The 15,583-nt window shown below is 41.3% G+C and overlaps 1 protein-coding gene across 1 annotated transcript; it reads left to right on the forward strand.

Annotated features, from left to right (window-relative positions):
- Positions 1–12,485: 12,485 nt before the first annotated feature.
- On the forward strand, positions 12,486–12,788 carry A1O9_09450 (uncharacterized protein; the record flags this gene model as incomplete). The annotated part of the gene is made up of 2 exons (XM_013401420.1): positions 12,486–12,685; positions 12,737–12,788. 2 exons carry the CDS (start codon positions 12,486–12,488, stop codon positions 12,786–12,788), a joined length of 252 nt encoding a protein of 83 aa, XP_013256874.1.
- Between the last annotated feature and the right edge of the window lie 2,795 nt (positions 12,789–15,583).

Genomic DNA, 15,583 nt, shown 5'->3' on the forward strand with positions numbered 1-15,583 from the left:
TATTAGGTCCCGCGAGCGGATACTGCCGTGCCAGTCCCCCTGCTACATCGGTTCGTACTGAGCTGTTACTAATAAGTAATAACTAGAAGAGGGGAAAGCGAGCATTGACTTTGGCTCGGCTCTCACCGATAAATTCATATATTATGCTTGTTGATACCTATGGCGTTATAATCTCCTTTTAGAAATAATCCTTTGTTAATTCGGCGGATTTTGGACCACAAAGAATTGATGCCCCTTTCGATGTTTGTTCCGTGACGTCATCAGTATGATGCTCTTGCGGGCCAATTTCGCGGCGCCACAGGACGTTATCCGCGTCAGGCTTCCAATTGTATGTCGAAAAGTCATCGCAGGATATGGGGATGATGAAATACGCGAAAAGGCCTCAGCGGGGAGAGCCATGATAGGCTGGGATTAAGAACGAGCTGGGGTACTCAGGGGCAAAGTGCGAAGCCAACCTCCGAAGCAGGGCTGATTGGCGTGATCAGGGCAGTGATTCATGGTTTTAATGGATATAGCATCTCCTGCCAAGATGTTCTAGATATTCATCGTGGTATTTGACGTTACCAGAGAAAATCAAAATACGCAAAATTAGCGCTACAACAATCAGGCTGACACGTCTCAGATTCGACCGCATTGATGAGACAGAGGTAGTGGTTTAAGCGACATTTGCCAGTCCGGAGTTGTACCAGTAATCTGGCGTCTTTTTGGCTGAGGCGGTCATACAATGCTCGCGTTCAACGCTTATAGCTTGGTCGATGTGTTGCCGGAACGAGTCTTTCTCGGTTTTGTACCCCAGTCGGTTGGTGAGACAACGTACTGCTGCCAGGAATCGAGGATGGCGTGGTTGCCGCGATGTGCTGTTCTTTTTGGTCACATGTTGTGCATATGTTCGCTATTTCGTTAAGGTTGATTCACGCGTGCCAGGGACCCAATGGAATTTCGAACGTACGTTGTACTATTCCGCAGAAAATGGACTAAATCGAGATACACCGGATTATGAATTGACCGTTCTGCACCTGTTTGATGGACTGCTCACGATCTTCCACAATATAAACCTCTACTCGGTCGACCAATGGCATGGGACTGTAGGGTTTAATCGTTTCGATTCGTGAGAAGGTCGTGAACAGGTGGTGCTGTGCGTGTAACCGCAGAGGCGATACAAGAATGGGGTTCTGCATGTCGATGCGCCGCTGGCTTTTCCAAATTTACGCGGTAGGGTATGCCACCGAGTCCACGTACGGTGTGCTTGTCGTTGCCATCACCTGTATAGTGGTTCGATGCCTGCTTCAGCCTATCTGCAATACGTATATGCCACCGCCCGGAATGTTCTCACGATTGCTTGGGTGGCAAGACGTTGAAAGGGTTTCAGCAGGCTTTTCTGTCCTCATATTAGCTTGGTGTTGACCAGACAAACGATGTAAAGTCGACGGCGGGCGCCACGGTTGCCATGAATATAATGCTCGGTGCCGTTTTAGTGCTACGATGGCCTCAACCCTCGCTACGCCATTCGTGCGTAGCGTTCGTGGAAGCGCAGCTGTTGGCTCATCACCAACCCCAGGATCTTTAGCCGCCTCTATGTTATATTGTCCAGATTATCGCGTTTAAAATTCAAGAGCTCCAATTTGTTGTGAATTACTGTCGGCCGTGTTGTGATATGAGGCTCAACCAACTATCATGTTATTGATGAAAGCCTTATGGAATTATTCCGCGTGCTTGGAAATTGTTAGGAAGCTTCTAGAGTATTACTCTCACTGTATTTATACTCTCTACATTCTGAGAGAGTAGAAAGATATAAAATAAAAAAAACATATATATATATGCTTCCACTGCCGTAATTCACAACAGGCCGCAAGTGAGTCTCATATGGACGGTTCAAGGTCTCTGATTCTCTCTCCTCATGTAGGCTGTTCTAAATCCTATATAAATCCTCTTACAAAGTGATCTAGTCGGCATTAGTTAGAGAAACTCCTGTTTCACTCGCTCCTCAGTGGTATCACCAGCGTTTTGGCGCTGTTTTGCTACTCCGTGATTCCATGAGTCTCTGCATGCCTCTCGACAACGGAATAACGTTGTTCCGTCATCCAACAACTACAGCAGTAGAAGTATATATTAATTATTGATCTTCTTCGACTTCATTAGAATGTAGGAGTATATATACACTGAAGTAATATACTAGAAGCTTCCCTATCTTTCCAATCGTACGAAATAATTCCATGAGACTTTCCGTTAACCTTATGAGAGTTGGTTGAGCCGGCGAAAAATTCTTAGCTAATTTCTTTACGTAACTTCGTTCCTTCTAAAGGGGTAGTATTAATTTGATTTAATTTAATTACTCCTTATACCCTTATAATCTCGTCTTAGCGGTTAGCTAGGTCGGCTACGCCCGTCGTGGTTAGCTCGGCCTAGGAGCGCTTCTCCGCTTTCTTTTCTTTTTTTAAGTTTTCCTTTTTTTTATCTCTCTTTTTTTTATCTCTCGCGCTTACGATATCCTAGCGGTAGCTAAGCGTAAGAATAGCTTTATCCTCCTTCGGCTAACTACCTTCTACGATACGATATTATTAGTCTCTCTCTCCTCTTATCTTATCTATTAGTTAACTATTCTTCGTTACGTTTCCCCTACGAGCTCGCTTTTCCTATATAATATAGCTATCTATATCGGCTAGTTTTTACGCCCTAACTCCTTCTCGATATAAGTATTCTACTCGCTAGGCCGAGACTTATTTCTTTCGGAGTTCTTATTACCTATAGCGGCTACTCTTATCTACGTTATAAGAGGAATTAGTATTATAGTTTTATTTACTTTTTTTATATTATTCTACCGTATTAGTCTACTATTCCTACTCTACTCCGTATCTCTTTACTTTTAGTTCCTCTCGCGATCTCGTATCTTTAATCCTTTCGCTACTTCTATATAACTTAAAATCGTAAGTACGATATTTTACTACGACTATTTACTTTTATATTCGCTCCTCCTTACTTTCCTCCGTTTACTATTCGTTAGGCTCCTTATTAAGTTAGCTATATAACGGTAATCTTCTAGCTTATTACTAGAGCCGATAGGAAGTCGGGCTTTAGTACGTAACGTAATATAACCTACTAGTATAGAGACTATACTAGGAATACGGCCGATATTATTATCTACTATCGGAAATCGGACGACTTAAGGCTTATTATAGATAATATATATTATATATCTAGTATAATCGTCCTTAAGCGCTACGTTCCTCCGAAAGTTCGTCTACTACTCCTATATAACCTTTACTAAGTTCGTATAGGTATAGTTCTACGTTATATTCGTAGTACCTTTAACGAAAACTAAGGATCTACTCTTTACCGATATCTTACTATCTATAACTATAGTAGTTACTACGAAGTTATATAAAGTCGATAAGGAAAGTAGTCTTAGTTTCGTAGATATTTAATTTAATTAGTATAATCTTCGGGAGCGGCGGGTCGTTATATTAGAGCTAACTCTACCGGTCTAAGCGGCTCGAGGTAAATTTAAGAATCTATTACCTTTCCTAACGGTCGATAAGCTCGTTAATCTATATATAAAACTTTAGCTAGAGACGCCGGAAGATCGTAGTACGTAGCTCTTTCCTTCTATACGAATTATAAGTAACGTAGCTAACGTATAAATCTAGTATATAGCGTACGATTTTCTATTAAATATTAGTCTCTTAAGGTCGAATACGCGGTCGTAGTCTAAGTCTTCGTCTTTCGTATTTATAATCCCGACGAAGCCGCGTATACTTAAGTTTCTACCGCCGATTATCGACTCGTCGCTAGTAGTATCTTCTCTAAGGCTTAAGGATAAGGGTAAAGCTTCGAACTCGATAACGAAGGGTCGACTATCTCTATTCCGCTTCGTTAGTAATAAAGACGATAATATAGCCGTCCTTACCTTATATCGTACCGAGTCGCCTTTATTACCGTCTATCTCGAGGGAATTTCCGGAGCCTCTAAACTCCTCTACGATCGATATTAATATTACTTAGGATTAGTCTTCCTTAAGACCGAGGCGTAAGAGGACTCGTCGGTCGATATCTAACGAGTAGGTAGTTTTTCTATCGCGATTTATAAATTTCTAGGCGCTAGTACCTTATTAGTCTATAGTAATAATATACTACTTTATTATACGTCGTCTTAGCTTCTATATAATATATATACTTTAGTCTTTCGCCTTAACGTTTTTAGATAGCCGCTAGTAATATTTAGTATTAATAGCGCTATAGTCTTACTTTTTAGGCGTAATATAGAGTATAAACGAACCCGAGCTACTTAGGTCTTAGATATTCTCCTTATATCTCTACTCCTCTAGCTTTCTTGCCTATCTATATCGTTATATCTACGATAGCCGACTCGCTTCTTATCGAGCTATAATTATCTACGCTCGACGTTATTCGATACTTTATAACCTAAAATATTACGTTACGGCTACCTAGTAGCTTAGCGCGATATAACTTAATAAGGCGGTATATATATTCCGACTATAGGCGCGCCTTTAATCGCGCCGCTTATCTTCGGATCTATACGACTATCTATAGTCGTATTACTACTATACCTATACGATATATCTATTCTATATATAGCCTTTCGTATCTTAGTCTAGATAGTCTTAAACGATATATACGACGGAAGTATATAGAGCCCCCCTAACCTAGGACCTCTATATAATATATATACTCTATATATAATCGGTCCTATCCTACTATATAGAGTCTTTAACGTTATACTAAATATTAATATAATATACCTCCGAATCGATCTACTTTAATAGAAGATTCGCCTCTATAAGAACCGATATTTCTATAATTATATAGACGGTTTATCGATATATATAACGTAGAGTTCCCTATAACTCCTTATAGCTCTTATAGTATTCTAATATTCCCTAAGAAAGTATACTAGGTTAACTACGATCGGGCCGTAGAATACGGCCTACTTTCTATTCTTAGCGTTCTACTAACGAGAAGGATCGATAGAATAAAAAGGAAATAGATTTTAGTCTATTACCGCTATAAAACGAAGTCCCGGCCTCCTATTCTCGTAGAGCCTTAGCCTACGATACTCGTAGAAATATCGTACTCTTACCGTCTATATCTATCGCCTCTACGCCTCTCCTCGAACCTAGAAAAAGTTTATAGAACGTTCGATAATCCTAATTCGTATTTAATATATCGTAGTATAACGAGTAAGTACTCCTCTATATTTATTCTATACTATTATTAGCCCTCTAAAATATCCTCCTTAAGTAATTTACTTACGCCTACGTAGGGCGTATAACTATATTAAAGAACAAAGCTACCCTAGCCCTATTTTTAGGCGTCTTAGGCGCCTTCTTATATAGTTCTACCGAATAGCGCCCTATAAGTCTAGACGTCGAACGACTCTCTCGGGCGACGACCTAGCTACGTTAAAATAACCCTTTCTTCGAGCGATAGGCTATACTATAGATAGTATAGGATTACTCGATACTACCTTCTATAATAGCGAATTCGAAGGAGCGGCTACTAGATAGTCGGCCTAATATAGTACTAGATTCGTCCTAGTTTAATCTCGTAACGTATAACGAGAACTATTCTTTTCGTAGACTCCTAATCGCTATAGACGCCCTTCGAACTAGAGACTACTTAGCCGAATTAGAAGCTAAAACGAAAATACTACTCTTTCCTACCTTATACCCTAATAGTCAAGGAGCCTACGACTCCGCGTCTTATTTAGCTACTACTCCTCGTCGACGGTATACATTAACTAAAGATATCTAGCTTAAGCTCGGATCGATAATTCTATACTATCGTAATAATTACTACTAGCCCTATTTTATATATATATAGCTTAAGTAACGAAGGATATTCTAGAACTATTTTCGTTTCGTATACGCTTTCCGCCGTCGGGCGTAGACGAAGAGGCTACGCGCTACTAAGCTTATATAGTAGTCTTAGTACGGTAACGGCCCGATAATTAACGAGATAATAACGATAACGGTCCCGTTATCTATTCGAACTAGGAATTAGTTCTTTATAACCGCGGAGGTAAAGATCGGCGCTATATTAAACGCTTTCGCCGAGCTATAATTATTCGTTACGCTAACGTTCTCGGAGTAGTAACCGAACTATATACATATATTAGTAGATACTAGTAATAGAAATCCGACTCCGTCGAATAGGCTATAGAAGGCTATTATATACTACTACCGTCGTCTTTAAAACTTAAAGAATAAGTTCCTAAGAAAGAAGTATCTAAGCGGTTTTAGCCGGTTAAGGAAGTAGGTAGAGAGGTACGAGTTCTAGTAGCGCGGCGCTATTTATACTTACTACTTATACTAGGTATCGGAATCGATAGAAGCTATAATCGGCCGGGAGTTTATTCGGGCTAATATACTAGATAAGACGACTAAGCCCGAGCTATTTAAACTTATCTAGAAATATTAGATCTATCGTTACTCTATATAGCTATATCGTAGACGTCTTCGATATACTAACATTAAATATACGAAGGATTTTCTAGCGAACCTATCCTAGACGATATTTTAGAGGCCTAAGGACTTACGATATACGTATAAACGCCTAAGGGACGCGGATCGTTAGGTAGTTCCCTACTCGCCGCGCCTACTACTAGTATAGTAGGCTTACTATAACGTTTAGTATTATATAAGCCGCGGCCTAGCCCGATATATTACGAAGTACGTAATAAAGGCTAAGCCGTCGAATTTATATAGTAGCATACTCGGTTCGACTATAAACCGTTATATTTAGGCCCGACGATTAGGTAGTATAGAGGTTATAGCTCTATTACTCGGAAAGCTAATATTTAGCGTTAGTAGTAATAGTATTCGGCTAAGTACGTAGCTTCCGAAGGACCGTATATATAGTCTTAAGCCGGTTTCTTTAATACTAGACGCTACGAGCGATAACGACCTCTTCTTTAAAGATACTTTCGAAAAATACGCTACGCGCCCCCGATTATTACCCTTTAATAGTATAACTTATTTCGAGTACTATATAAGATATATAGTCTATCCTCCTTTAGCTCCGAACCCTAGAAGTATTCGACTAGTTATCGACGAGATAGAATATAAGGTCTAGCTACGTCTAAAGGTCTATAAGCTATCTCCTACTCGGCCTAGCTTAACCTTACTAATAACTTACTAAGGTTATCGTCGTAATAGCTCCTACTTCTTCGTACCGTATATAGAATATTTTAATATAGCGAGTCGTTTTTCTATTACCGATTATTAGCTATCCTCTCATAGAAGAGGAAGGACGAACTCTTAGGACCTAACTAGACTTATAAATCGCGATTCTTATAGTTACGCGCCGCCGAGTATTAGGACCTACTTTACTCTTACCGCGATATAGTTACGCTATAGTAGACCGCCTTTACTAAGTCTTATAACGACTAGGTATAGAAGTTTCTATTAACTATTTAACTTCGAGTACGCCTTTAATTAGAGGACCGCTTAAAAATTCTTAATATAGAAGCGTTAGTTCCTTCCTCTACCCTAAACCTTTTATCTTTAAACGAGGATTAGTATTAAGTATATTATAAAATTACCTCTATAGTAAGATTCTCGCCTAATATATAAATAGAAATATATTTCTTTATTACGAACGCGGCTAATATAGATAAGAATTTTCTATTAAACTAGCTTAAGCTATAGTTTAAAACTAAGCGCCTATACTCCCTTAAGATAGCGCCTACGAGTATCGCGGCTCTTAATATTAATAGTACTATAGTTTACTTTATATTACGTATTCGTTCTAGGAAGTCTAGCTATAGATACGAAAGCCTCGCCCTATTAACCGAGGAGTCGAAGTCTTAACTTCGTAAGGTTCGCGTTATTATTATTAATAAGGTATTAATACTTAAAGTAGAGCTACTTAACTTTATTACGAAGCTATTTACGCGTCTTTACCGACGGACTACTTCGTTCGGTCCTATTTATATTATATTACTTAGGGACTTAATATAGCTTCCGCTAGTTTCGGGCTCGTAGGTTTTTAAGGCTTACTACTAGTCTATATTTACGCCCTTATTTCTACGTAGGTCGTAGAAGTAGGCTACCGATCCCCTATTCTACGATATTCTTAATACTATCCGCGTAGGCGATATAACGCCGGTAATATTAAAATTATTACGTAACCGGTCGCTCGCCTATCTACGTAAGGATATTATATTAGAAACGATATTCTTAGTCGGTTTACGATCTACCGCGGTAGCTCTTAATACTAAAATAACGGTAATACTATACGATATTATATATTTAACTTTTATATACGTAAGCGTAAACTTCGAGGGCGAGACTATAATTCGTTATAGTAAGTCGGAGCGTTCGTTTAAGAGGTATACGAACTATTCTATTTAGTTAAATATTTCGGTAGGCGCGAAGGTAATATTTCTAAATAATACTCTAATATCTTAGTATATATCGAATAGGTCTATAGGGATTATTACGGATTTCGACGGACTTACGACCTAATATAGCGCCGATCTACTCGCTACCTAGCTTAGGGTACGAGTTACCTTTAGTACTCCTAGCGGTCTTAAGGTACGTCGCCCCGACTATCCTTTATCGACTAATACTTATCGGATATATAGGTAATGTTAGTACGGCTAGCTACCGCTTACTTTTCGGTAAACGGAGTGCCGCATCGACGTACGTAGATACTACTTACGATGGCCTTCGCCTTAACTATATATAAGACGTAGGGGCTAACCCTAGATAAGATTTCCGTTAGCCTCGATAGTAGTATATTCGCGTCTAGTTACGCCTATACGACTATAAGCCGGGCGCGTACCTAGGACGACGTCGATATTAGCTCGCTCGATCTCGAGGCCTTCGTAGTCGATAGGGAGGCCATCGCGGAGTATCGTAGGCTCGAGGCATTATAGACCTATTAATTAGTTAGTTAATAGATTAATCTTATATCTACCTAGCCTACTAAGTATTATAGACCTATTAAGACGTAAATCTACCCTCTTATATACCTTCTCCGTCTATATCTCCGGATTCCTACGAAATATATCCTCTCCTCCTCGTTTAATTTAATTTTATTATAGTCTATCCTAGCCGCTTTATATAGTAGTAGCTATATAGCGTACGACTATAAGTATAGGTATCTCCTTCCGTTTCGTTTCTATAAGATAAGCCGCTCCTACTAGAACTACTTCTACTTCTACTCTACGTAGTTCCGATACTCGTACTAATAGCCTTAATAACTATATCTTACGTCTATATACTTATCCGGCCTTTTCTAACCGTCCTCTTTCTTCTATTTACTAATATATATTCGTCTACGCTAAGTATATTCGAGTACCGTAGACGGTACTACCCGAAATTACTCTAGTAGTTTCGTCCGAATTATTATCTTTACCGCGCGTATAGTACTTAAAGGGCTATAGAGAATATACTTAATATCTATATATAGAGTTTTACCTATTTATATTTTCTATCGTTCCTCGTACTAATTTCGATATTCGAGGAGGATATATCGTACTATTTAGCGACTATATTCGTAGTCGTATTAGTCGGTATCGGCCTTATTAATAGCGTAAAGATACGCGCGTAGGCCGATTTTACTATTACGTATCTATATTATAATCGAGCTAATTACTCTATACGTACCTATATATATAGTTAAGAGACTCTTTTCGGGGCGGACTCTAAGCCCGAATAGCTTTCGTCCGTATTTTACCGCTTCCTAGAATCGTTCCTATTCGATCTTTATATTTCGCCGAATAGTAGTCTTTATAGTTACTATTAGAATCCGAGGTGTAGAGGCCTCTACGTAAGGATCTAGGTTGTCTATTATACCCGTCTAGCCTATAGCCTCTTTCGCCGCTCGATCGGCTACTTCGTTGTAGTTAAATTGTTATAATAGGCTTAATTATTATAACTAACTAGGTACCTAGGTATCTTTATATAGGGTAGTAGCTATAGTTGCCTATAGCTGCCTATTAGGTAGCTATACGTAATCTAGGATTTTAACTATTGCCGGGCACGCTAAGATGTGTAGGGATTCAATAAAGCTAAATCTCCCACCCTTTATCTCGGAGTTAGTCTAGTAGTCGTACCGCGCGTACGAGGATATATTGTCTAGACGGGCACTGGGGGTTAGCCATGGCTTGAATGGCGGCCTAATTGTCGGTGAAGATGACGCATCGGCCCGGTGTGTTTGTCTTTGTTTGGACATCTAGTACTATCTGGAGTCCCAACTCGATGCCTCGCAGCTCGGCTGTGTACACGGTCGAGGTGGTTGTGGTACCCATGTACGCGGTTCTCTTCGTCAAGACATCTACCACGGGTATGTTGAGTACGACCGCGGCCGCACCGACATGACCGTCGATGCCGCTACCATCTGTATATACGCGCAGTGTCCGCGAGTCTATGGTATCGTGTCGCTTGATGGCCTCCTCAGCTGAGCGGTCAATGTGTGTGTCTGGTGGTGTCTACCAAGGTGGCACCACATGCTGTTGGCGCTTTTCTAGGTGGTCGAGCCGAACGTGATATTTCTTTTCGAGGAGATTGGAAAGACGATCTAAGGTGCTCATCCCGCCGTTGTCTCCAATGAGTGCCATTTCTGCGTGGAGAGGGGTGGTTCGAATGCGCATCGTCGTTTCGAGGGCTGTTTGTTCCAGCTGTTGTGTTACTGGCAGCAGGTTGGCTTCTACATCAACCGCCGTACGCGCCGTGGTTCGGAAGGCTCCGGTGATGATCTGTGCCGCCCTACACTAAATTCTTGTGATTACATTGAGCATGGCACTGTTGACTCTACCGCCTCGGCGGCCGAGAATGTGCCACGCTAAGCAGCCGAACAGCATCTGAGGGACGATCATCGCTCTATATAGTTGTCGTAGATTAATTAGACCGGCCCCCCATATGGATGATGCGAGAGCTGACAGGGCCGACAACCGCTTCGTGGCTTTAGTTTCCATTATCTCACGGTGATAGTCCTATGTGAGTTGGGAGTCCATCTGAACGCCGAGATATCGGCACGAGGGTGAAGCCACGATAACAGCTTGGGGTAGGTGGAGGGGATGGGTGGTGTTCATCCACGGATCTCTGCTGAAATGCACCAATTCATATTTTTTGGGTGCGAATTGTGAGCCGTGTTGCATGGCCCATTTCTCGGCTTGCCGATGACGCATTTTGAGTACTTTGCAGTTGTACTGTGGTATTGGTCTAGTTACGAGGATCGCGTTATCGTCGACATATCCCACGGCCTCAGTATTGTCGCTCTTACATGTTTCGATGAGGTTAGCGTTGTAAAAGAGGTATAGGATCAAGGAAAGCGGAGAGCCTTAACTTATAAATATAATTCTTTAAGTATATCCTATTAACCTATAAGCTTCTAGGTACTTATATACTTATAGGCTTAGTCTACCTATCTAGGCAGCTAAGCCATAGACTCCATCGTAGCGTATATACCTACTAGGTATATACGCTACCTCGTTACGTACTATTTAGAAATAACTACAACGAAGTAGCCGATCGAGCGGCGAAAGAGGCTACAGGTTAGACGGGTATAATGAACAACCTAGATCCTTACGTAGAGGCCTCTACACCTCGGATTCTAATAGTAACTATAAAGACTACTATTCGGCGAAATATAAAGATCGAATAGAAACGATCCTAGGAAGCGGTAAAATACGGACGAAAGCTATTCGGGCTTAAAGTCCGCTCCGGAAAGGGTCTCTTAATCGTATATATAGGTACGTATAGAGTAATTAGCTCGGTTATAATATAGATATATAATAGTAAAATCGGCCTACGCGTATATCTTTACGCTATTAATAAGACCGATATCGACTAATACGACTACGAATACGACTACTAAATAGTACGATATATCCTCCTCGAATATCGAAATTAGTACGAAGAATAATAGAAAATATAGATAGGTAAAACTCTATATATAGATATTAAGTATATTCTCTATAGCCCTTTAAGTATCGTACGCGCGATAAAGATAATAATTCGAACGGGACTACTAGAGTAATTCCGAATAGTATCGTCTACGGTACTCGAATATACTTAACGTAGACGAGTATATATTAGTAAATAGAAGAAAGAGGACGGTTAGAAAAGGCCGGATAAGTATATAGACGTAAGATATAGTTATTAAGGCTATTAGTACGGGTGTCGGAACTACGTAGAGTAGAGGTAGAAGTAGTTCTAGTAGGAGCGGCTTATCTTATAGAAACGAAACGGGGGGAGATACCTATACTTATAGTCGTACGCTATATAGCTGCTACTATATAAGGCGGCTAGGATAGACTATAATAAAATTAAATTAAATTAAATTAAATTAAATACTATCCGTTCTCGAGTACTAAATAGTTATATAATTAGGGAGATTTTTTTGACAAGTGACTTATTTGCCTGTGCTAAGGCTTGGGCTCGATTGCAACTTGCCAAACTAATACCTCGTTAAGTTTTAACGCTGGATTGACGCACTTCTCTAACTAGGTTACTGCTCAAAATGAGCGGATTCGCAAACATCCACGAGCTCTATAATAATCCATCGAACGTCGTGTTCGAGGAGGAGAACTTCCTTAACTATCGACCGGGCGGATATCATCCTATTGCCCTGGGAGATACTCTAAAAGACGGCCGGTATAAAATATACTATAAACTGGGCCACGGTGGCTTCTCAATAGTCTGGGTTGCTAGAGACTATAGGTATGTCGCTCACCTGCCCACCATTCACTTCGCTTTGCTGACAGTGCGTAGGCTCGAGCAATGGGTGTCCGTTAAAATCGCTAAAGCAGAGAGGACAAAATAGTCTCAAGAGCTTCAAATTCTACGAGCATTGGCGCAATACTTAAATAAAAAACTAGGTTCTGAATATATTGTTCGACTACTGGACGATTTCCTCCATAAAGGTCCCAATGGATGTCATCAGTGTCTCGTGTTCGAACTTCTTAGCCCTACTGTTAACTTAATGGTAAATGACGCGCATTACTTTGGGGAGCGTCTCGATATAGATGTTATTATTAGAATATCGACTCAAATGCTGGAAGCTGTTGCCTTTATGCATAAGGCTGGTTATACACACGGAGGTATAGCCGCTTCCGCCTGTGGTCTTGTTACTTCGCATTCGCAGGATATTTATATCTCTTAATCTAACTTGCGTAGATCTCAGCATGAAAAACCTTGCCTTTTATAACGGCCGCTTATCTCGCCTATCCGAAGAAGAACTCTTTGAAGTACTTGGGCCTCCGAATCCAGAAAAGTTAGCTCGATTAGATGACAAACCCCTCGGACAAGGCATCCCTTCCCAACTGGTCAAATCAGCACTGTGGACTGGTTAGCCACTTGATGACGAGGAAGACGATGACAACATTCGCATTATCGATCTAGGTGAGGCATTTGATAACAATGCCGTACCTTAAACCCTCGCACAGCCTGGAGGCTTGCAAGCACCCGAATCGATTTTTACCGGCAAGTTTAATTATAAATAAGACTTATGGCGTGTAGGTTTAGTGGTGAGATTTCCGCTCCTTATGCTTAAACTTAATTAATAAAAATGTATTACTAGATTTATTATCTTATCTTCGGAGCTTTACCCTACGGCTAGTGGGGAATTAACCCCTTGGTTGAAGCGATGATCGACGTTTTTAGGGAGCTACCGCCGGAGTGGGAGTCAAAGTGGGAACAGATGAGGTCTAATGCTGCAGCTAGAGGGGATCCCGGGGCTGGAAAATGGAAACAATCTTCGGACTGGCGACTAGAGAGGCAGTTTGATAAATATGTCTAGGAACCGGAGTTGAAGGCTCTTCTTCCGGTGATTCAAGGGCTGACAAACCTCTTACCGTCGAATCGCATTTCGGCATCACAGGCCCTTCAGTTAGTTAGGGACGATTCTAGCATCATTAAATACAGTAAATAGATTAATGCCTTCAACGCTCAATTAACTTTCAGTACTTAGGTATCGTGCGATGCTTGTTCCATCGCCCACTCTAAAACTCTAAAACTTTCGAACCTAGTTAGGGACGAGTAACGTAAAGCTAGGCAGCCTTAGGGTATATATTAGGCTGAGTGACAAATTGACGAAAGCGCTTAGCGTAATGTTCCTAGAGGCTGGATAAGCATTACTAAAAGCCTCCGGAGGTAGCGCATCGTTCAATGGCACGATTTAACTAGTCTGAATGGTCTATTATTTCAGCGGGAACCATCTCATTAAGCGAAGGGCGGGTCTATCTCGACCAGTCCGCACTTTTAGTTGACACCCCATATAGTATATCACAATCCTATTTTAGTTCGAAAGCTTTCACTCTCTTGTAAAGGATATCTCGTAGGCGGTTGTCATTACAACGAAATTGTTCAAACTGTTTCAAATCTAGATCTTACTCCTCTCTCCAGCCTGAACCGTGAAGTACTATGTGTTTTTACGAGAGGATAGATTTTCATTATAGTGACTGAAAATGGGGAAACATGAAGTTACGATATGCTCGCCAGCATCGCTTGGGCGAATGTTGCGGATTAAAACTCACAGATTTAGACAACGTAATGAGTAGTGACCAAGAATGCTAGGTGTATCGCGCTGTAGGTATAGCGAGGAGAAGATTACGGTATGAGTTCAGTCGAGTTAATCGTTGGAGTAAGGATCCCTTAGGCTTCCCTTCTAGTCTATAGAAATCGAAGGAGACTGCCACTGCGCTCAACCAAAGGATCGACCGCTTGCAGCAGACACGAACTTCGGTACGATCTAGACACAAGAACCACCAGGCGCTGTCTGTAGTGCTTGACACATGACTCTCCACTCGAAGGGGTCTAAAGTTTTTGCCCGCCGTAAATGCTAGAAGTCAAGGCCTACAGCTTCCAAACTACTACGCTATTGTGTCTAATGGTTTTTCGATGGCCGATACCCACGCTACGGACATGGGTCGACCGAGGTAGACCTCGAGAAAAATTCTCCCGGAAGACGCCCGATGCGCTCTTTGGAGACATTACGATTTTGCTGATGACTCGTGACATCCACCATCCCGTCGTCTCGCCACGTATGGTGCGTGGTGCTGATTTTGGTTCCCCCTGACTATCAATATCTAACATCTAGGTGCCGTCAGTTCCACTTTTGCGTAAAAAGCCATGCGTACAATCGTATTGTCGGCTGGAGTAAGCCAAGCCAATGGGCCAATCGTCAGTGCAACATCACTAATGTGGCCGCCCATAGCACAGCCCTAGTGCTGTACACTACGAAATCATCATTTCAGAGAGCATCTCGCTTGAGATAGTCGGAAATTGACTTGGCCGAAGAATCTCTAATCTTTCAGACCCCCTAGTGAAAAAGTTACGGCTGCCTATACGCGAAAAATAGTGCGATTGATAGTCACTGCTCAGGATCGAACAGGGATACCCGAAGCGTACGTCGTGGGTATATTGAGGAGGTTTCTGGGTATGCTTATACATAGATTGGCTCTTCAGTATCTTCCCACTTTAAGCTATCAAGCCAGTCGCCCATGTCCGATAGAATGCCCATAATATGGCTATTTTCCTGTTCGAGCTTGCCAATTCTTGCCTCTTGGCTTGCGGGCACTACAGTAGGACTTACAGGCTAAGATGTGATAGTGGTGCTCT

Source organism: Exophiala aquamarina, assembly GCF_000709125.1.
Source record: "Exophiala aquamarina CBS 119918 chromosome Unknown aczIA-supercont1.10, whole genome shotgun sequence".
NCBI classification, from domain to species: Eukaryota; Fungi; Ascomycota; class Eurotiomycetes; order Chaetothyriales; family Herpotrichiellaceae; genus Exophiala; species Exophiala aquamarina.